The sequence below is a fragment of the Lagopus leucura genome, unplaced genomic scaffold, assembly GCF_019238085.1.
Source record: "Lagopus leucura isolate 7727_CA_CO unplaced genomic scaffold, USGS_WTPT01 Super-Scaffold_100016, whole genome shotgun sequence".
Lineage (NCBI taxonomy): Eukaryota > Metazoa > Chordata > Aves > Galliformes > Phasianidae > Lagopus > Lagopus leucura.
In genome coordinates, this window is record NW_024962270.1 from 1,359,227 (window position 1) to 1,386,280 (window position 27,054).

The 27,054-nt window shown below is 41.6% G+C and overlaps 1 protein-coding gene across 1 annotated transcript; it reads left to right on the top strand.

The window, feature by feature from the left end:
* Window positions 1-1,199: 1,199 nt before the first annotated feature.
* Window positions 1,200-22,328, top strand: WDR44 (WD repeat domain 44). The gene is made up of 20 exons (XM_042876553.1): window positions 1,200-1,322; window positions 5,606-5,639; window positions 8,075-8,149; window positions 8,640-9,270; window positions 9,898-10,028; window positions 10,123-10,215; window positions 11,082-11,218; window positions 11,839-11,922; window positions 12,208-12,314; window positions 13,261-13,412; window positions 14,828-14,966; window positions 15,062-15,126; window positions 16,302-16,415; window positions 17,654-17,776; window positions 18,327-18,518; window positions 18,691-18,792; window positions 19,502-19,617; window positions 19,893-20,020; window positions 20,729-20,860; window positions 21,252-22,328. Exons 1-20 carry the CDS (start codon window positions 1,246-1,248, stop codon window positions 21,344-21,346), a joined length of 2,727 nt encoding a protein of 908 aa, XP_042732487.1. The 5' UTR covers window positions 1,200-1,245; the 3' UTR covers window positions 21,347-22,328.
* Window positions 22,329-27,054: the final 4,726 nt, after the last annotated feature.

The window sequence follows — 27,054 nt, forward strand, 5'->3', positions numbered from 1 at the left end:
GGAAGGTGCAGCCCTACACTGTGTGTACATGAAAGGGCTGACGTGTGTGTGCATGGATACCTCAACATCAACCAATTTGAAAACAATGGCTGTCTCAAACATATTAAGTCCTTACCAGTTTTATGCTAGCTCAACAGTTAATCAGGCTCAACATTTTATTTTCACATATTTTGACAGCAGCTGTGCCACTGAGTGACCTTCTTCCAAGCTGTGCTCAGGCAGCAGTTCTGCTTTGGCTCAGAAACACGTACTTATTGCTGTACAGATATTAAAAGCATTCCAGATTTCAAAGGAAGTCTCTTTCCTCCGTGAGTTATTACTGTCTGATCATTCATAATCTGATGGCAGCACAAAACCGACCAGGAGATGAAAATTCATAGGAAGGAAAAACACAAGGCAAAGCAAATAAGGAACCACGTAATTTAATTCCTACTACAGATTTCAGACATTCATTACAATTTGAAAGTTCACAGCAATTCATCTAACAGAATACCTTAATTCTCTGTCTTCTGTTTCTCACACACCATCACCTCGATTTTGGTTCCCCCTATGGTCAGGAAGCACTCAGACTTTCTCCTCGCTCTTTTCCCTATCCATTTTCTTGCCCCCATTAACTGAGTGTTTGGGCAGCATTTAACAACCACGCTCACTAATAGCACCTCATTTATCAACCTCCATTTGCACACCGCCTAACAGTCACAGGGAGTGTTGCTTTTGCAGCAGCACAATGAACATTGAAAGAACACCAGTGAGACACAGTGCTCTGAAGCCGTGAGCTCCTGGATAGGCTCTGCCTACCTCCCCCAGACCCTGCATGATGTGGGAGCTCAGGGACAACCACACACAGGTATGTCTCCCCTATGGTGTCATTTATGGATGTGAGCCCTGATGGTTGCCAGCAGGATGGCCAGGTTGGGGCAGGCCTCACAGCGTTGTCAGGCAAGCCTCCATAGCCTTGTAAGGCAGACTTCCATAGCCTTGCAAGGCAGGCCTCCATAGTATTGGTGCAGGGCGCTGCGCACAGCAGCTCCTCAAGGGGGCGCCCGCCGTCACGCGGCTTCCGCACCCCTCCCTCATTTCCGCTCTTCTCTCGCACTTCCGCCCGGCAGGGGGCGGTGCCGTCGCTGCTCTCGCGAGAGTTTCTCGGCCCCCGCCTGCCCGTCCCGTCCTGCCCGGACGTGGCCGCGGCCCCGCAGCTCAGCGCTGCCGGCGGTTCAGCCCAGCGCGGTGCGGCCCGGCTCCGCCATGGCCTCCGACAGCGACACCGAGGAGTTCTACGACGCTCCCGAAGATGTTCACCTGGCGGCCGCCTCCCCCGCGCCGTGAGTCCCGTGCGGCCGCCGCCCTGCCCTGCCCTCCCTCGGCTCTGGGGGAGGCGGCCGCCCCGCTGTCTGCACACAGCGGGTGTTGGGGCAGCGCGGTGGGTCGGTGGGGGGGGGAGCCGAAACCGAGAGGCTGCGGGGACACGGGGCGGCTGGCGGGGCTGGTATTGCTGTTATTACGCTGGGGTGAGACTAGCCTTCCTAGGGCGGGCAGGATGCGTGTCTGGGAAGGATGTGCGGCGGTGCGATCCGTGCTGATGGCTCAAATCCTCCTTTAGTGATGGAAAGATGTGATTTTTCTGGTGCAGGACGAGCAACGGGGCTTCTCCAGCACCGGGCTCGCTGTTCCTGTCTTTTAAACAAGTTCAGGTGCACTCTGTCGTTCGTTTCTAATGCCGTTGCCTGGATGTTAAGTATCGAGGGTTCTGAGCAGCGTTTTATAGCACAGCTTCCCGCACCTGTTAGCTCAGAGCTGCCTCACTGTATTGTTGTCGTTAGCCAAACATGCTTCTTCTTCTGCAGTGGTAAATATCTTTCTGGTTTTGTGCTCAGTGGGTTGTATCAGCTCTGGTTTTTCAGGCAGTCCGGACCAAACCTCTCCACGGTTTGACCTTGCAGGATGAGGTGCCACGTAGCTCAGCATAGCAATGAGATACGGGCTGTGGGATCCATCCATTGGAGCTTTAATAATTGATCAAGGGTTTGTTATTATCTGTATAAATGGCTCCTGGGTTTCTTGAACAAGGGAAGGGCTAGGCTTGAATCGTATCATAGAATGGCCTGGGTTGAAAAGGACCACAATGATCACCTAGTTTCAACCCCCTGCTCTGTGCAGGGTCACCAACCACCAGACCAGGCTGCCCAGAGCCACATCCAGCCTGGCCTTGAATTCCTCCAGGATGGGGCATCCACAACCTCCTTGGGCAACCTGTTTCCAGTGTGTCACAACCCTGTGTGTGTGAAAAACTTCCTCTGCATCCTCACACATAGCAAAGCTTTTCTTAACTTAGCTTTTTAAGTAGCCTGGTGGAAAAACGTGCCTTGGCATACAGTTTTGAAAGATGTAGTAAGATGAATTAACAGCATGTTGTTACAGAAACGTGGTGATGCTCCTGCTTCTCACCTTGCCCAGATGCTAGTGATCACCAAACCCTTCTGAGTTGTTTTAACTGAGTAACTGAAAGCAACTGAAAACAAGGAACAGCAAAACCTCTTCAGTAAGTTGAAACAGCTGCAGCCTGAGAGGATGGAGAGAGGGTAGGGTGAAGATGCGGGATTTGTGGCTAAAAGCAGAAGTGGGAAGCTGGAAACATCCATTCTTTGGTAACAGTGAGCCACTAAATCTGTCCCAGCTCCATATCTTACCTTTTATTTGCTACAAGTAATGCTGTCTGTCCGGACTTGCAAGTTTCCCCCACCTATATTAAGTAGTTCCCCCACCTTGCTATGGAATAAGTTAAAAGAAATTAAAACTGAAGTTCTTTTTTGTTTCCTATTGCTCTTCCATAACCTATAAGAATGCATGATTGGCTCAGATCGATGGCATCAAGTAAGGAGATCTCAGAGGACTTAGTTTGCAATGTGGATACTGAATCTGTCATTCAGTCTGATATTCCATCTGTACTAACAACATAGAGTATTTTCTCTAAATAAGCTTTGGAATTTCCTGAGAAATAATTTCACATTTACATTGGAGGCTTTTTGGCAGCAGGCTTGTAGATTGCAGTTCTGACACTTATACGTGTGTAATGGCACTGAGCTGCGACCCACAAAATAGGGAATTTCTTGTGAGAGGAAGGGCAACCAAAAAGTGTGTGTTAGCATCTGCATTTTCAGTTATTTCCTTACACATTCATGTTCTGATGATCAGCAAAAATACACAGGAATATATATATATATATATATTTTTTGCAGCATATACTATAAACAGCTTTTTGCAAAGTAGTGCAGATAGATTTACTTTCATTAAAAGTGTTATTTCTCATTTCCTCCCCACTGCCCTGCATAGGGAAGTTTAATAATTGCTCATATAGAAATTCTGAAGTGGTGACTTTGCTTTTTGGTTGCTTTACTCATTACTGCTGTGATGTGTGAGAGTGGAATTTTCAAGTTGTATGGAAGCTCCCAGTTCCCCCTCTTAAGTCAGTAACTACCAATGATCAAATCTCTCTCTGAAGGAAAGCACCATATCCGTAAGTTTGTGTATAACTGGTGCTTCGTAAGGATTAATTAGCAAAAATGGCAGAATTAGCTACCGAATGTCATTTGGTAATTGGCTGAGATAGCTCTTCTGAACTGATGATGTGTGTGAGCCGATGTGTGATGAAATAAAATGTTTGGAGACTTCTCCACTGCCTGCAGTGAGGTCTACATCCTTCCCTTCTGCTGCGGGTCTTTTGATGTGTAACTGCTTTTGGTATGATGTACGGACATTTTATTGTTTGCTAGGTCCAAAGCAATGTCTGCTTCTGTAAGCATCCTAGGAAAAGAGATCTAGGTGCCAGTGTAGCCAGTCAGTGAAGGCACCTGTTGGTCCTGTGGTCATTGGAGTGGGGATGGAGAGGCAGTGTGGCAAAAAACATCCTGACTGAACCTCTGTCACTCCACTATCAAAAGGCTGTAGCTGAAAAAAGGTCAAGGAAAAAACCTCAGAAGTTATTGTGGGCATGAAGGAGGATGGCAGTTGTGAGAGAAGAACATGAAGTCAGGCACAGTTGTTTGGATGCAGGTACATGACTCGCTTTATTTCTTATAAAGAAACACAGTTCACCTACTGTGTAATGAAGAATTGCTGAATACTGTATTTTGGGTACTGCACTAGAATTACTGGTGGGAGAGTGACTTCCTTGTGGCTGGTCAGTATTGGGATGAGTTCTGCAGCTGAATAAATACAAAGATCTTCTTGAAGTGTTTATCTGGTGTTCAGATTAATCAGACCTGTGCTGTTTGTGCAGGTGAAATAGGAATTTTCTTCCACTATTGCCCGATCTTTGCAGGTAACTTTTAACTCCTCTCTTTGTTAAACTGATGGTACTGGTGGTGTCATGTTAGGATACTGGAGTTAGAAGCCTTTTACTTGAAATGCAACCTGCAAAATCTATTATAAAATATTGTAGTGGAAATGCTAAATCATGGCTTGAAGCAGTGATGGAGCACCTGGTGGAAGGCAGGGCCGGCCCAGTGGAGTTCAGGTGTATGAAGTGTACCTGAGTGGATGGAAGGGCTGGAGCCAGGATCCACCCCTCATATCCCTCATGTAAGGGTTGGTAGCGGAGGTGGGGGCATCTCTGCATACCTGAGGCCTTCTGAAGGTAAGCAGCTTCTTCCCTTTGTTTCTGTGCCCACAGCTGTTGCATTTGAGCACATCCTCACTTGCTGCAGCCAGGGACCTTGCTGCTCTGCTGTCATTGCTGTGCTTTCCGTTATGTTACAAATATGTAATCCCATCATCTACTGAGCAGTCCTATGTGAAAGAAAACTAAATTTTTTGTGCTCTTCTGTGTTGTGTCAGAGCATCAATGTGGGATGCTGCTTTTGAGTGCAGATTTTCCACAAAGCTGAGTATTTGAAAGTTAAGGAATTTGGGAAGGGCAGCTACATTGTTTGACCTTCGTATGGTGTGTTACTAGTGAGGGAGTGATGTGCCTGCAGCAGAAGGGAGTGTGCTGGTAGCTGGCAAGTGTTGTGACAGGACAAGCGCTGTGATAGGAAACTGTACAATCTTGTCATCACAATAAGACTCGGTGTTTAAATATCTAACAGCATTCTGAGCTGCAGGTCTGGGATGTAGTGAAAGTTGACAGTTCACTGATTGGTTTACGTGGTGACCTGAAGAGAAGTAATTGCATGATGCCAGTCCCCAGAGATACCTCCTTTTTTTGTGTAATTAGTGAAATGAGAGGTCGTCTCAGAGTGGATGCTAATGCAGCTAGAGTGTATCAGGGTATGCATTATGTGTAATGGGAGATGATTTTAAATGTGTGCTTGGAGTAACATCGGTACACTAAGAAAAGGATGACAGAAAGATGGTTTGTAGAAGCTGGAGCTGAGAAACTGTCAGGGATTAGAGAATCTCCAGTGGGTTTATGACAGACAGAAGGGCTCTTTACTCTCTTTGGAGTGTTCTGTATAAAGGAGCAGTGTATCAGAAGCATTCACTGCTTGTCTGAATCATTAAGTATACCTCATTGTAAAGGAAGACCATTAAAACTGTTTAATACAAAGCTTACTGTTGAGATTTCTTTCCTGGAGCTCTGCATAAGTCTGTCTTCTCTTTCTAACAGGTCACCATCAAAGGTTGGATCCTTTGTATTGAAGGTGAGTTTCTTAAAATCAATCAGATGTAAGCATTTCTACTTAATGTAGGTGTGCTGTGGCAGTCCTGACATCTCCTTGAGGAATGGTAAGCTTTCTTTGCTGCAGGGAGCAAATGTTCTGCTTGTGTCTCTTGATGTTCCAGCTTTACTTTTGGGGAACTTTAACATGTCTTGAAGCTAATTTGATTCTAAAAATGAAATTTGCAAATTAATTGAGCTGTACTTGACTGCTAGACTATCCTCTTTCAGATGATTTGTGAATAGGAAGCACATTTCCATGGGACTTGGTTTTTTTTGGGATCCTGGTTGATCTGAAATGCTGACTTTATTCCCTTCAGTCTTCAAAATAAGAAAAATCTGTGTGTGTACTTCAGGTGACGTGAAAATACAGCACTATATTTAGCTGATGGAGATGGCATTGCCACTTCCTACACAAGTAATTGGTGTGCTGCATCTGTGCACAGCGACAGTCAGCTGAATGTGACACCTGTTAAATTAAGGAGTTGAATAGTGTACAAATGTCACTGTTTTTCTGGTCTCCAAAGAGCCAGCAGTGATACTTGTGCAATGCTCAGATGGAGTAAAGGAGGCTCAATATTTTGTCCTAATAAATCAAATGATGCATTTGTCAGCACTGTTAGAGAGTAGGTGATAGCTTCCTCTCTTCAGCTGCCAGCAAATCAGTCGTCTTCTTACAGTGATACCAGCTCCTATGGCATCTCTTGTGGAGCAGCCATCTATTTTGTGTTCTGCTTAATACTTTGAACGTGTAACATCCCTTTAACAATAAACCTTGCAAGAAATGTAGCTATCGTTCTTTCTAAGCTCAGTGCAGCCAAACTGACTTGAGTGTCTTGTTGGCTGAAACATAGAGGATTTTCATTACCAGGTTTTACATGTTGCTTACAGCTCTTTCTTTTTTGTATCGTCCTAAGTCACTGTTTCTGAAGCTGAATCACTGTTCTCTCTCTGCCTGGTACTGTATCAGTTCTCTGAGTGTGTGACTAATGGTACAGTTTGCCTTGGAGTGGGTAAGAAAGATTCCTGAAGTCCAAAGTTTAACAGGTGTGTGAGGTTAAGTCAACAAAATTAGAAATTAATGTAATGGGTTACTGTAGGCACTGATTGCACTTAAATTCTTAAGTTGTGTCTTTGAAGGTAAACGGTGATAAAACAAAAACAGAGTGGAAAAAAACGTATGGAAGGTGGTGGAGGAGTGGACAGAGAGGAATAAGATTTTAATGATTGCAGCTGTCTCTGCGTAGTAGGAAGGAGGAGGAGGAGGACAGTGATTCTGCATCTCTGCTCAGGGAGTCAGCCAAGATATGTTTGTTTTTTCTTAACTTTCTGAACAGGTGTTGGCTTGTTTGATAAACTCGAGCCAGTCACAAAAAGTCTTTCTCTTTTTCTGAGACTGCCCCATTAGTCAGAAGGATTACGTGTTCTCTGCAGGTCCCTTTCAGCATTGGGGGTTTCTATCAGATTCCCCTTTAGGCAGTGCTCTAGGCAGTGTTGTCAGTACTTCATGTCAACAGGATGCATGTGATGTGCAATAAACCATACTAACTGAGGTTGAAGTTGGCTTCTGGTTAAAGCAGTAACCTCTGTGGTGTCAACTGCTAGCTTTCCTGAGCATAGGATTGTTCAGAAATTGACAAATCCTTTCACTCACAGCTGGGATATTTTCAGTGTTAAGCCTCTGTATAGATGTGTGTACCTGATATACCCAGTGTCTGTTGTTTCTGGAGCTTATCCATAAGTATGATTGGTTAATTATTTTATTATGCAAGGTTTAAGACTCTTACAAGGACTTAATAAATTATTTTGGCACAACCTGCTTTACTGCATTATTTTTATTCCTTGTTTAACAGGCTGTGCCAACGTGGTGTTGCTGTTTGTACATTTCTAAACTACACTTACATTGAAAACTAATAATGTTTCTGTTGTAAGTGGTGATAAAGCAGTTCTGGGATCTTTTCCCACGCTTGACAGAGAGCAAAGTATGTTTATGTATCTTTGCTCCAGGTTCTTAAACATGTATGTTTCTCTAATCGGTTCTATTTTAGTTGAGGCTGGAATCTTTTAAAGACATAGAACTTAGGTCATTTATAAAATCCATCATTTTCCAAGTAAGATATGTTTGTCTTGGAGTCTTTCATCAGATTTCTGTGCATTACAACAGAAGCAGGCAGGAGGTTAAATACCAAATGTTGAATTGCCTTTTGTTTAGCAATGAGCACGCTGATTCTGAGTGTGCCAGTGTGAAATAATCTGCATGTGTACTGTGCATTACTTCTGCCAGATAGGTACTTACTCCATAATGGATGAATATGTGGCAGCATTGTTTTCCTTTATGCTTAATGCAGTTTCTTCAAGCTGTGTGTAATCTTACTCAAGACCTTCTCACTACCATCATCCTGTATCTTTTTTTCATAGGATGTGGACAGCAGGCTGCACAAAGCTGGAAATGAAACCTTTGTACAAGAAATGAAGCAAGATGATTCAAAAGAGGTTAGTTATGCTTCTTTACGCTTCCATCCTCACACTGGAAATATGAAATAACACTAATGAGTTGTCATCCAAAAGCTAACAGAATGTGTGGCTTCTGTTAGTGAGAATATTCATCTGAAGGGTAAACATCAAGCTAAAGTGTTCTAAAAACGTATCTAAGATTTGCAAGCATTGAATTATTTAATGTACAGAATCTTCTATGCTGGTATGTGAAATCTCAAACAGCTGAACAACTTTTGATCCAGTGATAGCTGTCTCTCAAATTAAAGAGGAAAGAAAATTACTCATTCTGTTTCATTGTTCAGATGCACCTATTCCTGCATCTAGGTTCTGGTCCTCAGAATTTTAGTCAAAATATGTTTTGTACACAAAGTAACTCCTCAATGAAGAGTTTTTCTGTTTATTGTATTACTATACAAACTATATGGTAAGTGTTCCCCAGAAGTAGCTACTGTTTAACAGTACAATGTTGTTTTAATTATTTCCTTAGATTATTGACAGTATTATAGAAGAAAGCCAGAAAGCACAGCAACTAGATGATGATTCTTTAGCCTCTAGAGGGAAAGGACTGACTGTTCCAACTTCAGATGCAAATGCTTGGATTGCTGGTGCAGGTATCATTAATAGTATTCCAGAAGTACTGCCTGCTAAAACTTCGTTACAAGAAGATCCAAGTGAACCAGTGCATCAGAGTGTGTGTGAGGACCCTGAGTTGGAAGCTGGGAGGCCTTTATTTACTTCTGAGGAACAGGAAACTGATAAACTAACAAAAGTAACACATACAACTGACCATAAAAAGGATGAAATTGAAGCACAAGAAGAAACACTGAAAGATGAGGACATAACAGACGAGAAAGAGGCAAATACTTTAGGACAAGTGACTTCAGATTTATCTACCAAAGACCTTCCTACAACAGAAGAAATGCCTCCAGCAAAACCACCAAGGCATCTTACTGTGGAACCTGATATTGTTGCTAGCACAAAGAAGCCTGTTCCAGCACGGCCACCACCTCCAACAAATGTTCCTCCTCCAAGACCACCACCTCCTGCACGGCCTGCTCCACCCCCCCGGAAAAAAAAGAGTGAACTGGATTTTGAAGTACAAAAACCTGTTTTAGAAGGCAAGTCATTTATTTAAGTGGCTTCAGCTATTTTTGTGTTCTGAGGGAAGAGTCGTTAGATCTTGTGTTTTCAGTCGACCTGCAAGCAAAGAAAAGCTTTAACAGTTCCAAATCCTTATAGTGTTTAAAAAAAAAAAAAAAAAAAAGCCTTTTGCATTACAAATGCTTCTAATTCTTGGACTCTCTTGCAAAATAACACTTTTTACCAAAAGACCTACTTCTGCAGCAAGAAGAATTAGCCATACCAATGCAGTAGCTAAGGAAAGAAAAGAGGCTTCGAATGAAGTATCTGTTATCTCTGTTAGGTTAGAAATACAAGTCAGTGTGTAGGCTGAGGACTCATGAAAATGAGTATCCTGGGTTACTAGGAAAATAAGCAAAAGAGGAAAAAAAAAACCCCAATTTGTTAGCAGAACTGAAGAAGACCAAGTGTGAAATAGCTGGAGGCATAGATGTGATATATGAAATATGTAGCTGTTAGGACAGATTTAGTGGTGGTTGATGGGGGGGAAAAAAAAAACAACTAATGAACAGAAAGTTGTCAGATAATGTCAGCACTCCAGTAATCTCTGTAGCCTGTCCGTGGCTCTTGTTATGCTCTTTTTACTGTTATGAATCTCCTTTCAGTTCCTCGAGAGACTTTCGCAGCTGGTGGTCTTTTAACTCCAAGTGCAGTGACTGAGGTCATGCCCAAGGATTCTCAGCCTTCTTTGGATTTGGCAAGCGCTACTAGCGGAGATAAAATTGTCACTGCTCAGGTATTGGGAAATGGCTTCAAGTCTGAGAATCACAGTAACGTTTTCTGTCATTCCATTGTTAGAGGTTATGTATCTTCTGTCTGCAAAATTTCAGGAGAATGGAAAAGCAGCTGATGGCCAAACGACAAATGAAGTGCTTGGACCACAAAGACCCAGATCTAATTCTGGAAGAGAACTCACGGATGAGGTATTAATAAAAGCAATCTGTACAAAGTATTTTTTTTGTGCTTGCTTTTTCCAGTCTGCTGAGTTAATTGCAGTATTCACACCTTGCTCTTGCCCTCTGGCCTGCTATAAGCTGTGGCCAGAGGCTCAGAGAGAAGGGATGGCATACTGACTTCATCCATGTAAGGACTTTGTGGTTCTTGAGTCATTTGGAGTAGTAATGTTTAGAAGTATGAGCTGTAATGGGTCTGCGATGCTGTGAATTTGTGCTTGTAACACATTGCAAGGTTAGTGTGAGGGAACGTTAGCAAAGCTGATAATTTTTTCCTGCACAGAAAACAGGAAGAAGTCAGCAACAAGAGAATGACTTTCCTAATATTGAGAAGTAATTTATTCAGTTAATAACTTCAGTTTATCCTAGTGATGCTATCAAACTGTTGTCAGCTTACTATTGCTCAACAGGTGTATTCGTGTTCCAAAAAAACCCATTTCTGTAGTACTTGATAGGTTTAAATACTCTTTATCTGTAGGCAAAGATTCTTTGCCTAAATCTGCTAAAATACCTGGAAGGTGGGGGTGCTTCAGAGTAATTTTATTATATGTTTGATTTTTAGCACAGCTTGTGTCAGGTAGTGTCTGATTTTTATATGGCTGCATTTCTGGTCTATGAAATCAAAGCTTGTGATGACATGTAATTGTTTATCTGTGTGTGGTGCTCTGTAACAATTGCAGTAGCATGCTGACAGCAAGATTAGCCTGAACTTTGTAAAATGCAGTGAACAACATGATCTCTCACTGCTGTAAATAATCTGTAAGACCGCATGATTTCTGTTTTCCTTTTGATGCCTGTTTGAGTCATCTTGACTTCACACCATATTTCTTCCATAGGAAATTCTAGCAAGTGTAATGATAAAAAACCTTGACACAGGTGAAGAAATACCCCTGAGTTTGGCAGAAGAGAAGTTGCCAACAGGCATTAATCCTCTCACTTTGCATATCATGAGGAGAACTAAAGAATATGTCAGGTATGAATGATGATAGCTTTAAACTCTTTCTAGTATTGTTTCTGTCGTATTTTTTTGCATACAGAGGACTCTTTGTGCAAGGGTCCCAATCCAGCTGTCTCTGATTTGCATGTTTAATCCCCTATTCTGTCTGAACTGGGTTATTTATTGAGGCAACAGAATTATTTATTGAAATTTTTCTAATTCAATCGAAAGTTTATGATAATACTGCAGTGTGGGCCTGTGGTCATTGTGGCTTCTACTGGAAGGTTTCCCTGCTCTGTTCAGAGCTTTGGGCCTTTCTCATCTTTAAAACTGAATGTTTGTTGTTTTTTAAATTGAATTTTATATTTTAATGATCATGGAATTATGTCAACTTAGAAACTGGACTTATTTCTAAGGCCTAGATTGATGCATATACATAAAAAATCAGGATTTTTTTTTTTTTTGCATTGCTGTTTAAAATAAAATTTCACTTCCATAGAACTGTTTCTTGGACATCTAGGACATATATGCAGTTTTACTGTCGAGATTCCTAAGAAATGAAAGACCTGTTTTATCATTTGGTCCTACTTTACTGGTTTTTTACTGTTTACACACAGTAAGATTTCATACTGAACACCAACTCCTGTATTTCCTAGTAACGACGCAGCACAGTCTGATGATGAAGACAAAATGCAGACACAGCAGACAGATACTGATGGAGGGAGGTTAAAGCAGAAAACGTAAGATGCTGTTCCATGTCTCTACAAATAAATGTCAGGTTTCATTTTAAGCTGAAACTCCCCTTCTTAAATCCAAACAAGTTATTTAATTGGTATCTGAAATTACTTAAGCCTATTTTTCTGCAGTTAAACTGAAGATTACATGACTGCTGGCAAATTAAATGCTTATTTTTAGAAGCAGTAATGGAAAGCAATAATGCTGCGTTTCAAATCGAAGCTACTGATTCGTAATAACAAAAAATAAGAATTTGCCACTGTTGTTGAATAAATGCCTCCCTTCTTAAGCACGCAGCTGAAAAAGTTCCTTGGCAAATCTGTAAAGCGAGCAAAGCACCTTGCTGAAGAGTATGGGGAACGTGCTGTAAATAAAGTCAAGAGTGTTCGAGATGAAGGTCAGTGACATGATTTCTGTGTGTTACTCCCCCACCCACCAAATAAATCTGTTTATCCTTGGGCTTCTCAAATTCAAAGCTGGCTGAAGGGTCACATACTGGTGTGTGCTACCTGAGTACAGTTGGCTTCTTCAAGTCTGTAGCTTGGTAGGTATTCTGAGGTTACAAGGCTGGTTTCTTTTGCAGCAAATGTTAACTTTTAGTTAAGCCAGTTGAATAGTATGATTTTTACTTTCATATCTAGACAGCTTTCTAACAGTATAATGATCTTTCTTAGAGTTATTCCAACACAGTTAGAAGTTGGGATTTTCTTAATTGCTTTAATGAAGTCACTTGGCCTTCTGACAATCAATGCTCTATCCTCAGACAGCTGGAACTCCTGGTAGAACTTTTTCTGAAAACAGCTGAGTTGTCCCTTTGTTTCAGCAGTTTTCCAGACAGGAATCTAGTACTTAACTAGGCCAGTTTAACCACAGGCAGAGACATAAGTGCCACTGAACTGCTGCACTTCAGGATCCTATATTGCCACTGGAATTTTGTGCCAGTTTTTCTGCAGTTCTGCTTCCATGGGCAGCCCACCAGGCCCTTTCTGCATACTGTAAGAAGAAACCAATGTGATTAAATCTGTAATTTTCAGCATGTGTTAAATTGGCAGAAATTGCGACGTGCAGGATGTACTGAATGCAAAACCTGGTGCAAGATATGAAGTAGAACAAAAATTCATGGCAGTTACTTTGGGTGTTGAGTGTTTGGATGTACTGCAAACCAAAAATAGTATAGATGTGTTCTTAGACCTTGATGCAACGTATTTATCTTTTGCTTTAAGGTCTTACAGCTGTTTATCAAAACTTGCAAATTCAAGACTGATTTGCTACTGAAATGTATTGGCACACATTCTTGTTAGTAGAAAGTGTGCTGCAACATTCTGAATTTGTGTTCCTTTTAGTCTTCCATACAGATCAAGATGATCCTTCTTCCAGTGATGATGAAGGGATGCCGTATACGAGACCAGTTAAGTTCAAAGCAGCACATGGCTTCAAGGGACCTTATGATTTTGAACAAATTAAAGTTGTTCAGGATCTCAGTGGAGAGCATATGGTATGTCTTAGATCTCCATTTTTGTTTTGTTGAATCTGTTCAGCCTAAAATTCAACTTTTAGCCTTTATCTACTTGATGACCTTCGTACTTTTTCTTGAAGGGCAGTTAGTTCCATTCTGTAAAATCAATATTCTGGCAAGAAATGAAAACTTGACTGGTTTGATCAAATTTTTCAGGGAAAAGAAAGGGGTAATCACATAATTGGGCATGAGAGATTCTCTGGAAGTTTTCTTCAAAAGAGTTTGTGTTGCATGGTACTTGTTTTCCTGATTTCTGTACCTAGAAATGTAAGCCACAAATAGGCTATGATCCACTAACAGAAGTGAGCACAGAACAGCAAGTTTGTCTAAGTCAGCAAAACTGAACTTATGTGCCTATAAGAAATATAAACATAATTAATGAACTGAAATACTGGATGAATTCTGCTGGCAAAAGTAGGGAGAGATTAATGGGTTGTATGAACTGCGATGATAAGGAGGGAAGAGACTGGAATGTGATATTTCCAAACAGGCAACTGTGGAGGGTAAGCAGCAAAACCTCCCATCCATCACTGTTCTAGTGCTGCACATTCACCTGTGGAGTCTGAAACTCATTCATTCTAGTATTGGACTCCCCAGGTACTTTTACTGACAGCAGATGTGACAACAATTGAAGCTGTCCCTCATCTTAAAGTGTTAGGCTGAGGATAAGGCATATAGCAGTCAGTTTCACTGGGGAGTTCAAAGCTGTCCTTCAAAACAAACATTTCCAAGACTGCATCTATATTAGTTTCTATCAAGCCAGTAGTTGAGTTCTTAAAACCTAGGAAGTTCCCCAAAAGAATTTGAAAAGGGAGCTGGGTTGGTGTGGTCGAATACCTGGTGTCTGTTCATTAAACAGAAGATGGAATACTGCTGGTGTGGTACCATGTTCTTATTGGTTGACTCTTTGGACTTTGCACTGGATAAAGAGTTGTCACAAGCTTTGCAAAATCCTCATTTAATGTATATACGTAGTACTTGTTTAGGGTGCTGGAATTGTTGTAAACAAGCATGATTTCTCCAAGGGGAAAAAGTGAAATGGTACCACAGCTTGAACTAACTTCAAGCACAGCTACAAATATTTGCTGTGTCTGCATGTCACCTCTGCCTTGCTATCCATTAGTAATCGTACCAGTTTCATGTAGAACACTGTGGTGGCACTGAGCAATGTTAAATCCTCACTTCTACAGCATTGTACCCTGTATGCTTTCAAACTTTGTGCAAAATGTGTTACGCTGTCCACCAGATGTAACCATTACTATTCAGTGCCTCAATCTGCAACTTGTTTTTGTGTATTATGTCCTGAATCACATCTGTTGACATTATATAAAAGCATTTTTTGTATGGGAAGGGTAGTTTATGTAACTTAAACCACAATCTCTTTATTTGAACAGGGCGCTGTTTGGACGATGAAATTCTCTCACTGTGGTCGATTGCTTGCATCTGCAGGACAGGACAATGTCGTGAGAATATGGGTTTTGAAAAATGCTTTTGACTACTTCAATAACATGCGAATGAAATACAACACAGAAGGTAACTTTCCATATACTGCTAGAGCTCTAAAACGTTAGAAATTCTACTGGTGTAGGAACTTGGTGCTGATTGTGGAGCTTCTGCTTCTGTTCTAGGCCGTGTCTCACCTTCCCCATCTCAAGAGAGTCTCAATTCTTCGAAGTCTGATACTGATGCAGGGGTATGTACACTAGATATTGAGAAAGGAAGACATGGTTGCACTGTTCTGTACTGCCAGGTCTTTATTGTTGCTTTATCCAAACACATTTTAAATAGTTCTTGGCCTGAGGCATAGACAAAATGTTTTGTCAATATTCTTCGGTCAAATACTGTTATCCCATGTATCTGGGAAGCAAGCAAGGAACCAAGTCACTGTACTTCATACATTTTTGTAGTCTGCCTTGCTTCACTGTGGCCTTCTGCAACTAACTTGTCTCCCAGAGCAGATTTCTGAAAGAGACATTAAAGGGGAAAAAAGTCTATTGAATTTCCTGGCATAGCATTTTGCCTTCATGCATTACTTACGGTTAACATCTAACTTCATATGCTCTTTTCTGAGGAAGGCCAAGCTGAACAATAGCATACTTAGAAGGCTGGCAAAGCATGATGTTGTTTGCACATCTGGATAGAATAAAACGGGACATCACAGACCAGAAGTGTGAAGACATTGTTACTTGTAGAGTGTTCAGATCCTTTCCTAATCTTGCCATTGAAATCAATGTGATCAGGGTTTTTCTGTTTTCGGTAGTGTAAGAAACAAATGATAAAACCAGGGTTTAACTGAAGCTTTTTAGCAGTAACATTATTTAATGCATGCTTTTGGTGGGGAGGGGGAAATCCGTCCTTACCCTTAGGTAACTGCATGCCATGTACACCAGAGGTGTTGTTTTAAGGCTATTTTTACACGAGCTTTTGTATGGGAAATTCTACTTTTTGTTTTGCCACCTGTCAATGCTGAAAGGCCCTTTTGTTAGGAAGTTAGCATTCTTGATGTGCATTAGAACACCGAAGCTTTAACGCGCAGTTTATTTTCTGCATTGAAATACACTTCTCCAATTTGGTGTACTTGATTCCAAAAGATTATCTTTGAACGTTTCCTTAAATTGCTGTCAAGTTTATCCCATTGAACAAAAGCTGTATTGATGGGCAGTGTGGAGCTGCTTGGTTTTATTTCACGAGGATGTTTCACAGTGGGTTTGTGCTTTAAAGTTACTGTGTTTATTAGTACAACGTTATTTTGTATCATTTAAGAGTCCTTCAAATTGTTACAGGCCCTGTGCTTCATGTTAGCAGTAACTGCTTTCTTTAAGTTTTCCAGCTAACATTTTCTAACATTTCTGTACCTTTATCTGATAGATTTGCAGTGGAGTTGATGAAGACCCAGATGATAAAAATGCTCCATTTCGTCAACGGCCATTTTGCAAATACAAAGGGCATACAGCAGATCTCCTTGATCTTTCCTGGTCTAAAGTAAGGCACCCTAAGACAGGCTGCACAGTTCTCCTGTGTTTTCATTGTTGTATCAAATACCATTAAAAATATTTCTGAACAATACAAAACAATTTAAGAGAAAGGGTTTGCAGAAACATCACTTCATCTGAAATAGCTGCAATAAAAGAATTAACTTCTTGGGCTTCTCTAATTAAGGCTTTTTATAAAAACAAGCTAGTAATGCAGTTGTGGTTTTATATCAGTTTTTGATACTGAAGTAAGTTGAAATGTTTAGAGTTGGAGGGAAGGAATTTTCACTGAGCTGTTTTGTAATTTGAGTTCTGGTGTTAATGGCTTTTCTTGTCTTCTGTATGCTTTGCTGTTTTTATGCAAAATGCACAGATTCTGAAAAACTGCTGAAGAGAAGTATGTATTGAAACTAGAGAACTGCCTTGTGCTTAACTATCAACACTTTTCCCACAAAGCTCAGTTGGGTAATTCTCCATATTGGAAGACTGTTGCTATTTTAAGAGTTCACTCTGGTTGAAGGATCTTAAGAGAAGCTCTCGCCCTGTCTCTGGAACTTGTTGTGCTGATTTTTCTTGTAACTACTTTTCCAAGTACTCGTTTCCACTGAGATTCTTCCAGAAAGAGTTTAATAACTGAGCTTTGGTGTTGTGGGCTTAAGGAAAGCACCACTCAGTAATGGACACTTCTATCTGAAAGAATAAAATGTTGACCTTCATGGAAAGGGAGGAATTGATGAGACCTGTTTCCATTAGCATTTAGGATACCACACCAAAAGAAACTTGATTTCTGAAGAGTTGCCTTTCCTGAAACATGCTGTGAATAGATGGGGCTTCCCTTGTATTTGCCCATGAGAGCAGGCAGTCCTGATGGCTTGCTGTGCTCTGAAGAAGCTTCAGAAATCTTCCCTGCAGTCCCACCCAGGTTTCTTCTGTAGCGGGGGCTGGGGAGCCTGTTAACATTTGTGTTATGGTGCATTACAGTTGTAGTCAGTGTCCTGGAAATGTTGTGCTAAGGAAAATTGCAGCATCTCAGCAAGTTACACAATTTAGTGAAACAGTGTTAAATGGAAACTGGTAAATACATTCATCAGTGATCAAGCATGAGAGCTTTGGGCTGATGCTTTTGCAGTTGCAAGAAAGCTGTACAAAGCACTGTAATTCAAACAAAAATGCATGGTATCAGCTTGCTTCTGTATTTTCTGTTACTTCTGTGCCCATTGCTAACCACGGAATCCTCCTGTTCCACAGAACTACTTCTTGCTTTCTTCTTCTATGGACAAAACTGTCCGTTTATGGCACATATCAAGAAGAGAATGTCTCTGTTGTTTCCAGCATATAGACTTTGTCACTGCTATAGCCTTCCATCCAAGGGTAAGTGTAATAGTCTTGTTTCTTCCAGAGGCAGAATTTGAGACTCTTACCCCTTTATTTATAACTTTAAAAACACATTGAATAATAGTTTGTGTGGTTTAAAAGTATCCCATTGGATACTATTCCAGAATAGTGTTCTCATTTTCACTAAGCATCACTGAGAGTGTCCATGTTTCACCATTTGTTGGAATAAGGTGGAAAGTGAACTGTCTGTAGGCAAACAACATCACAGCTGGCCTAACTTGGAATAACTCAGGGTTAGTATTTCTGCAGCTTGTGTTTGGAAGAAAAAATGTAGTTGTCCTAACAGTCCCAGCTGGAGGTATTTTGTTGTGAAGCCTGCATATATGTGTAATATTTTCAGAAATCTCTTAAGAAATTGAACTTGTCAGTAAGTTTAATACTGTCTTTTCAGTCATCATAAACTTCATAATGAACACATTTATGGGATTCCGCAAAGAAGTTTGGAAATCAGTTGGGATGGTTTTAAGGAAATATTTCTGGGCATCCTTATAGCACAAGCAGAGATTAATGCAGTGTTTCCTCTCAGGATGACAGGTACTTCTTAAGTGGTTCGTTGGATGGGAAACTCCGACTCTGGAACATTCCTGACAAAAAAGTGGCATTATGGAACGAAGTGGATGGGCAGACAAAATTGATTACAGCTGCCAACTTCTGTCAGAATGGCAAATATGCAGTAATAGGCACGTATGATGGAAGATGCATCTTCTATGACACAGAGGTAAGAAAGTTTTCCAGATTGTTTTCTCACGTTAAGCAATAAAGATTGAAAAGTGATGCTTCTTATTTAAGTATCAAGAGACAAAACCTGTTAGAACCTGAAGCAAAATCGGTTAAAACTTCAGTTTAAATCAAATTATTTGAAATAAACATAATTTTTAATTTCTTTTCAGCACTTGAAGTACCATACACAAATACATGTACGTTCTACTAGAGGCCGAAATAGAGTTGGAAGAAAAATTACTGGCATTGAACCCTTGCCTGGGGAAAATAAGGTACTGCCTTTCAGTAAAAGCTGGACTTGATACTGGAGTCTTGCAGTTATATCTAATGCTCATTAAGTTTTTGCTTGCTCAGCTAACCTTTGTTTGCCATAATCAACTTAAATCAGGATTCTTTTTACTCTCCTTAGATGAAAATGCTTTTGCCTATTTTGCATTGCAGGATACTGACTAGTGGTAAAATATATATTCAGTGATACTCTGGTCTGATTCATGTGAAGCTGAGGAAATGTTTATAGATTAAATGGCTTTCGGTGAAAATTTCTGTGGCATAACTAATGTCTCCAAATTTAATATTCATGCAATATTCTGCATTCTTCACCCTAGAGGTGTTCAAGGCCAGGTTGGATGGGCCCTGGCCATCCTGGTCCAGTATTAAATGTGGAAGATGGCCGGGGGGGTTGGAGCTTCGTGATCCTTATGGATCCTTCCAACCCAAGGCATTTTATGGTTTGTACAGAAGCTGAAAAAATGCTGAAAGCTCAAGGCAGATATTCCAAAAAGTGTACTCTGTTCTTTGGAATCAGTCCTTTTGCTTGGCTTTGCTCTGAGCTGAAGCCTTGAGTCGAAAGGTGGAGATAAAGATAGATAAAGATTCAGAATTCTGTGTGATTCTGTGTGAAAGGTGGAGAATGAACTCTGTTGCTCCTTCTTGTACATGCTAACTGCTTCCACTTCTAATTTTCCTTTCATTTCTTTCTAGATACTGGTGACTTCTAATGATTCCAGAATTAGATTGTATGACCTAAGAGATCTGTCTTTATCTATGAAATACAAAGGTTACGTCAACAGCAGCAGCCAAATCAAAGCCAGCTTTAGGTAAGACAGTATTATGGCAAGGCAGTTGTTGAATTTTGAAGGTACCATGGGTGAAGTACAGAGGCTTTTGTTTGAATAATCTGTATACATTGGTACAAATCTGAGCCTCTGAGATGTCTTAAAGCTCAGAATACAGAGGTAACTGAAGACTGTAATTCTATGAAAAGATCCTATAAGTTGTGAACTTGGTCTGACTGCAAGTCATCTGAAGAGCCACTGTAACACTTACTTGAGCATCCAATGAAAGTAATGTTTCTCCTTCTTTCTGTCTTAAGCCATGACTTTACATACATTGTAAGCGGTTCAGAAGATAAATATGTTTATATTTGGAGCACCTACCATGACTTGAGCAAATTCACATCTGTAAGAAGAGACCGTAATGACTTCTGGGAAGGCATTAAAGGTAAGAAGTCAATTATTTTATCAAAGACCTGAAAATAAAATTAAAACCTGGAAGACAAATACTTTTCTGAGCAGTACTGTTCATTTAGTTTGAACAAATAGTTAACATCATAAAGCAAGGTGCATTGTGATTTTCTTAATCACAATGGCTTCTTAATAAGTGGACTCAAAAACCTGATCCTCAGGAGACGTGCATGCGATTAGGATGCGTGGTTGGGATGGCAAGAGATGATGTGGCTTGGAGCTTTTCCAGCTTTAGTCAGATTCTGAATGAATGCCATGTTTCACTGGCAGAGCTGAGCTGTATAAGTGTGTAATCAAAACACTTATCAGCTCTTAGATCCCATATGTGACTTCAAAAACAAATGCAAGCATTTATTTACTTTTTGTCATGTAATGAAAGAAAAAGAGCAACTCTTTTGTTTATCCAGCCTCTGAATCACCACTCAATGCACAGGGCTTTTTGGGAAATGCAGGGCAGTGTTTATATCAAATGTGCTCTGGAACTCTTGCTAGTTAGCTTTGGGTGCTTACAGGAGCGTCAGAGGTCCTCAGAGTTGTAAAACAATGATAATTGTTTCTTGAATGATAAATTTACTTAGTGCAGCTAACACTGGTATTCTTGGATACTTACATGTATGCCTGCTGTTCTTGTAAAATGAACAATCCCTTGGAACAAGGTAATCAAAATTGGTTTGTCTTTCTGAAGCACACAACGCTGTGGTCACCTCTGCGATTTTTGCTCCCAATCCTGGCTTGATGGTGTCACTGGAAACTTCTGATAAGCAAGAAGCTGAAAGTAAAGGAGAAGATTCTGAAACAGCTGATACCATTCCCTCTGGTAGGTGTTAAGATGGCCTCTGCTTGATACCACAATATGAGAAGAATACTTTGATGTGGGAGGGAGGCTTCTTTGGAAGAGAAGTCATTGCAAGGGGCGTGAATGTTCTGGACATCTTGACTGCTATTGCAATGTAAAACTCCCAGACCAGGAAGTGAGGGATGTAGTTGTTGCCCTGTGTATTTTGGCAGTATTCCTGTTGACTTGAGCCATTAGGAGGTACAGCTTTGGATTGTATATAATGCAAAAGTCCCTTTCTTAGAAATGCGGGTGTTTCTTGAAGAAATGGTCAGATAATAAGAATGGGCTGGAGGAAGAAAAGTGTCAGCGATTCTATTAATGAGAGCTTGATTCATTTGTAAGAAATAACAGCTTATTCTCTTTCCTTAAGGAGCACTGAAGACAGATCACACAGAAGTGCTTTTATCGGCTGACTTCACTGGAGCAATCAAAGTCTTCATTAACAAAAAGAAATGTGTATCCTAATTGTTTTGCAACTGACAGTATAAAACCATGGTACTGTGGGATTAAAATTCCATTAATAACGTGGGCAGAAGCAGAGTATCTAATATAATAATGTTACAGGCTGATTTATTTTTAAAATCTTTATTTTATGGCTACTCAAATACAGGATTCTTGGAAAGCAGTGTCTACCTAATTAACACTTTGGCTTGTAGAATAGAAGGGAACGTGTAAGAATAATGCTGCCAAACATTAGACTCTAAACTTTCTGAAAAGAGGTGTTCTGCAATGTCATTGTGAACCTGCACGGGTTTCTGCACGAAAACATCTTCAGATCTGTGTGTGCCTTTTGGTTACATGCACTAAGTTGAAAATCTGTTGGAGGTTTTGGTGGCTCTTGTGGCCACTGGGTGTGGGTGGTGGGGAAGATGGAGGAATGGCTGTAAAAGCGGTGAATGATTCGGTCTGATCGTTGCACAAAATTCCATTTGAGAGAAATGTTGAATTTGTAGTAGCTGTTGTTCAGAGTTTTAAGTTATGCAAGTTTTTTGATGGGTCAGCAACAACGTGTAAATGTTTTTATAAATTTCTCAACTTCAGGACGTGAAACTTTTTGTTGTCTTTTAAGTGTTGTGGACTTTAGATTCCTTTCTTATATGTAATTTTTTGCACACTGGAGCACAATACTTGTGTAAAGAATTCTCTCATTCCTTGTTCATGGGCACCAGGATACATTCACCTTCCAGATAAAATCAAGCTGCATTAGAAAGTTCTTATATTTTACAACTACGTAAAATAAACTGTTTACATTTTTTTAAGCATTGTAGCTTAAAGTTTTAAGTTCTTGTTTGTTTGTTTAGTGCCACTGAATTTTGGAAGTCTTTGTAAATATTCATATAAAACACCTATGAAGTAACATTCTGGGCACCCTGACCCATGAAATGTTATTGATGGTCAAGTGTTTCAGAGGAAAAAATGTCATTAAACTTGGTCACACACTTGGAAAGTGTTGCTTCTTTCCCATTTTGATTCCTAAATTTGCCATTTGTCTAAATAGTGTTGGCTGCTTTGTGAGATCATTGGTCTTGTGTGCTCATTTTTCTTTTTAGTTCTGTTTTGTCCCATCCTGTCACTTCCTTAACAGCTGTGTCATGGGGAATGGAGTACTGGCACTAACTGTGGAGCAGAATGGAGTGCAGTTGTACAGTAATCTGATGTAAGGAGGAGGTTTCAGAAGCGTGTAAAGATTCCTGTTGTTGCCATTAGTGGGAGAATGAAGATATGGGAAGTCAGGGAATTGGTCCCACCATCTTAATTTTCTTCTCAGGTGTTGATGTATTGGCTTGAACGTGAAAGGGAATTGCAAGGGGTATATTGTCCAACAAAATAAATACAAAAAATGCTGTGTCCTTTAGAAAAGTCACAGTTGACACACTTGAAGTAAGTATAGCTCACGGATCTGAAAATTCCTGTATGCATGAGGCAGAAGCAAACTCTTGATTTGGTTTTGTTCTTGGGATTCTATTGACTGACAGAGGTGGGAAGATGGCACAAAGACATTTAATCTGTAACTCCAGAAGTGAGTTTTGGTAATAGGTTGTACATGCAGAAGGCTGTAATTTCTTTTTGCAAGGGTCTACTTATCCTTTTGTGCTTTAACAAAAGCTGTTGACATCCATGTAATCCAGAATCCACTTACAAAATGCAATTGAGAATTTTCAGGAGATAGAAGTGAGGATATGTATGAATCAACCCAGGAATCCATGAACTGAGCTGTCTGTAGTGTCAAAGATGATACAAAGGCTTCCCTTCCAGACCTAATTCCTGGTCAGCTGGTTCCTGTCACAGTTTATTCTGGCAGCAAGCAACTGTGACTGGAAACAGTTGTTTCTCTACTAGCTTTGTCTCTGAGTCTATGAGACAATTTGTCTCTGCAAGCTTGTGCATGTGCAGAGAACAGAAACAGCATATCTAAAGCAGCTCTGAGAAAAAGGGAACAGACTGTAGCAGGTTCTGCTGGGACAGGACATGGGGAAATGGTCTCAAACTGAAAGGGGCAAGACTTAGATTGGCTACAAGGGGAAAGTTTGTTATGCTGAGTGTAGTTATGCCCTGGAACAGGTTGCCCAGAGGTGGTGGTGGGTGCCCTGTTGCTGGAGGCAGGGCTGGATGGGGCTCTGAGCAATCAGGTCAAGCTGTAGGTCCTGTTCATTGCAGGGGAGTTGGGATGGATGGCCTTTAAAGGTCCCTTCCAACTCAAATTAATTTGTATTTTGGCAATGTCCATCTTCTATATGTATCTTTTTTTCCCCTCTAATTATAGGTAATTATAGATTGAGATTTTCATGCAGGCACGTTGGTTTTGATTCATTCTGTGAATGTGAGAACAAACTGGAGGGCTGTTGGCTGGTTCTTAGTAATGTGGTGCTGGAGCTGTGCTTCAGGATTCCTTATGCTAATGGCTACAGCTATTAATTCTGCTTTCCTAGTGTTTTCCTAATAGCAGTGGCTTGCTACTGGGATGCTAAGGCAGCTTTTCAGTTCACATGATTAGAAAATGGTCCTTTTCCTGTGTGTGCTTCAATGGCAATTCTGGCTTCTATGTGGAAATCAGATCAGAATGTAATGCTACGTATGTGGAGCACATAAAAGTAGTGAATTTTGCCTGCTTTCCCCTTCATTGTTTGGGGGAGTAGAGAAATCCTGAAGCAGCATATGGGATTTGTTTCTCCTGTCCTTGAGGAGCTGTGGCCGTGCAATCCTGAGTAAGTCAGCAGAGGGCAGCCCTTTAACAGCAAGGAGCTCTTAGCCCAAAGGTGGCATCGATGTGTTGCCATACAGCTGGAACATGCTCCCAGAAATCGTGAAGTGAGGATGTAATGTTATTCATAACTGTTCCTCCCAGCAAAAAGTCCTGCCTGGGTCTGGGTTACCGAATCATGCTGGCTCAGTGCAGGAACGCAGGCCTCTGTGCAATGAAGTGAAGCAGTGGGATTAATCACCTACTTACAGTTAATCACTTAGTTAAGTGTTTTTCTGGGATAGGCCCGTTTGAAGGTGATAAATAGGCACACAGATAACCAGTGAAGGCAGTGCAAAACAGGATTATTTTCTAATGATATTACCTGTCTTTTACCTTGGATGGCTTGTGAGAAATGAAGCCCTGAGCTTGCCTCTAGCCCTACAGCTTGTCTGAGGGGTTCTCAGTGATGGCCCAGGAGCCCCATATGTTTCAGATTTTATATCAGCGTCAGCTGCAAACTGGTGAGTTAGGCAAAAAATTGGTTGCTTTAGCTCATCCTCTATGTTACAGTGCTACCAATAAGTGGGTGAGGTTTTGCTGTTGGTCTCAATACAGTGTATGTGCAAAACTTGTTCTCCTGTAGTCTGTGCTGTCCTGAAGTCAGCCTGAGCTTGCAGCAGATTATTCCTTCAGAGAAATGTGTTCACTGTGGTTCCTGTACGTGCACAGACCTGGGAAAAGGGCAGCAGTCCATCAGCTGCAGCCCTTCAACTGGAGAGCCTGCAGAAGGCAAAGGGGAGGCTGCAGTTTGGGTCTTCGTAAGAAATGCACTGAAAAAAAACTATTATTTTACTAAACCATGTTTTGAAAAATGAAAATAGAGGTGATTTCAGTGATGGCTGCTTTTTGCAAGAGAGCCTATGCTTTCTGTCCTTTCCTGGGAACAGAACATTTTCACCTCTTGAGGTCTCCAAGCTCTGTTGATGCTGTGAGTTTCTTATGGCTGAGTTCAAGAAAGTTGTTCTCTCTGAGGTGATGCCTTGAGCAGTTCCACAGCACCTCCAGAAGCTTGCTGTGTTCTCACGTGTCGTTGTAATGCTGGTAAACTATCCCTGACCTTTTTTTCCCCATGCAAAAGGAGACTACAGCCACAAGCCTTGCAGCCTTGTGCATCCTCTTGTAGTAATGCTGTGGCTGCTGTTAGCTGCCTTAGTGCTCGTGGTGCCTGAGACTTTTATTCTGATGTTCAGCCTTCCTGAGATAGAGCTTTCTGCATGTTGTTTTCATGTCATGTGTCCTCACTGCTTCTATTTTCCTTTTGTTTCTGTGCTTAGCTCCACAAAACAGCCTCAGTTTGCTGGCTCTTCCTTGGCTCAGCTGAGTGGGATGGTGACTGGGCGCAGCCCCTTGCTGGCACTGCACTGAGCTCATAACCTCACTGGGAACTTCTTGCTTCTGACTGCATAAACAAGGGGTGGGTACTCCAGGGATCACTTTATTTCCTGTCAAATGCTCCATCATGGTGCTGTTCTCAGAGCTTTCTCTGATCTAGGCAGAAAATGGTACTGCCATGAGTGTAAGTCTCCCATCACTGCTGTTGCACTGGCTCTTGCTCTTCCACAGGGCCCAGGCTGTCCAAGTTCCTTCCTGCAGGCAGGATGAGCAGGGCTGCCCTGTTCTGGGGCCAGCAGCCATGTAGAGACTGGTGAAATCTCTGCAAGAATTCCTATGGCTGTAGAGATAAGGAAGTGAACTTCAGTGCTCCGTAGCTGCAATTGTTTGTCACAAAGCTTTCTGCTTCCTTAGAACTAGTTTAGACCGATTTTGAAAAGCCTTAAGGAAGGATATTAGTGAAAATGTTAATGCTCGAGTGATTAAACTTCCTCCTTTTCTGTCCCCCATCTAGATATTTCATAATCAAGTATAAACTTTTTGATTTGTTTTGCCTCTGTTGTAGAAGATCAGAGCGATGTTTAATATGAAATGGTGTCTGCTGCCCCTTCCATGAACTGCTAAAAAGCAGAACAATAACTGGCTTGCATGCTTTAGGAGTCACAAATAACAGTTTCCATGGTTTGGATCATAGTAGCTGTATTCATTACTCCCCTACATGTTGGCTCTTACAATCTAAACAATTCCTCTACATGTTGTGTGACCGGCAGTGTACTGGCAATTCCAGTGCAGTGGTTGTAAATAGGCTTGCAGATTCCATAGGGTGTGACTTTCATGGAATCATAGAATGGCCTGGGTTGAAAAGGACTATGATGACCATCCAGTTCCAACCCTCTGCTATGGCCAGGCTGCCCACAGCCACATTCAGTCTGGCCTTGAATGCCTCCAGCGATGGGGGCATCCACAACCTCCTTGGGCAACCTGTTCCAGTGCTTCTCCACCCTCTGTATGACAATAGGGCAGCTCTATTCAAGGCAGTATCTGTATGCACTATAAAGCAAAGCAATTTAGAAGTAAGGCACTAAGGTATAAAATATCTGCCAAAATGTAGAATAAGGTCAAAGGATCTCTCTGCCTTCTTCAACTCGCCATCCTCGGCACTGCACACAAAGCTACAGGGCGCAGGAGCAGGCATTAACTCCTTTCCACTCCTGACTTCTGGCCGAGCAACCAGGCAGCGAGCTGGGATCGTACGCGCTGTGATCAAAGCACTTTCCTACTGCAAATCCCATAGGCTGGAGATGCTCAGTAGCGGGATCTCGTCCTGCTGGATGCTTAGCCTAACAGGAAGGCAGCAGGAACCCGCTTTGGAGAGGACTGCGTGCGGAGCATGAGCCCTAACGGCACGGAAGCGCCTGTAAGCTCGGCTCTCTGCGGCCGGGAAGCGCCCAACACCTGCTGAGGGGACAAAGCGGGGCCGGGCCGGGGCGGGGGCTGAGCTCGGTCCCTCCTCGTCCCCGCCCGCCGCTCAGCGGCTCCGCCCGGCCCGGCCCCGCCCGGCGCTGGGAGGCAGCAGCCCGCGGCGCGGCCCCGCTCG

What these genes read in the sequence shown, in the direction of transcription:
- WDR44 (XM_042876553.1), top strand. Translation starts at nt 1,246, where the DNA reads ATGGCCTCCGACAGCGACACCGAGGAGTTCTACGACGCTCCCGAAGAT. An exon ending in AGCAAGATGATTCAAAAGAG is followed by an intron (nt 8,150 to 8,639) that starts GTTAGTTATGCT and finishes TTATTTCCTTAG; the next exon opens with ATTATTGACAGTATTATAGA. An exon ending in ATAAAATTGTCACTGCTCAG is followed by an intron (nt 10,029 to 10,122) that starts GTATTGGGAAAT and finishes GCAAAATTTCAG; the next exon opens with GAGAATGGAAAAGCAGCTGA.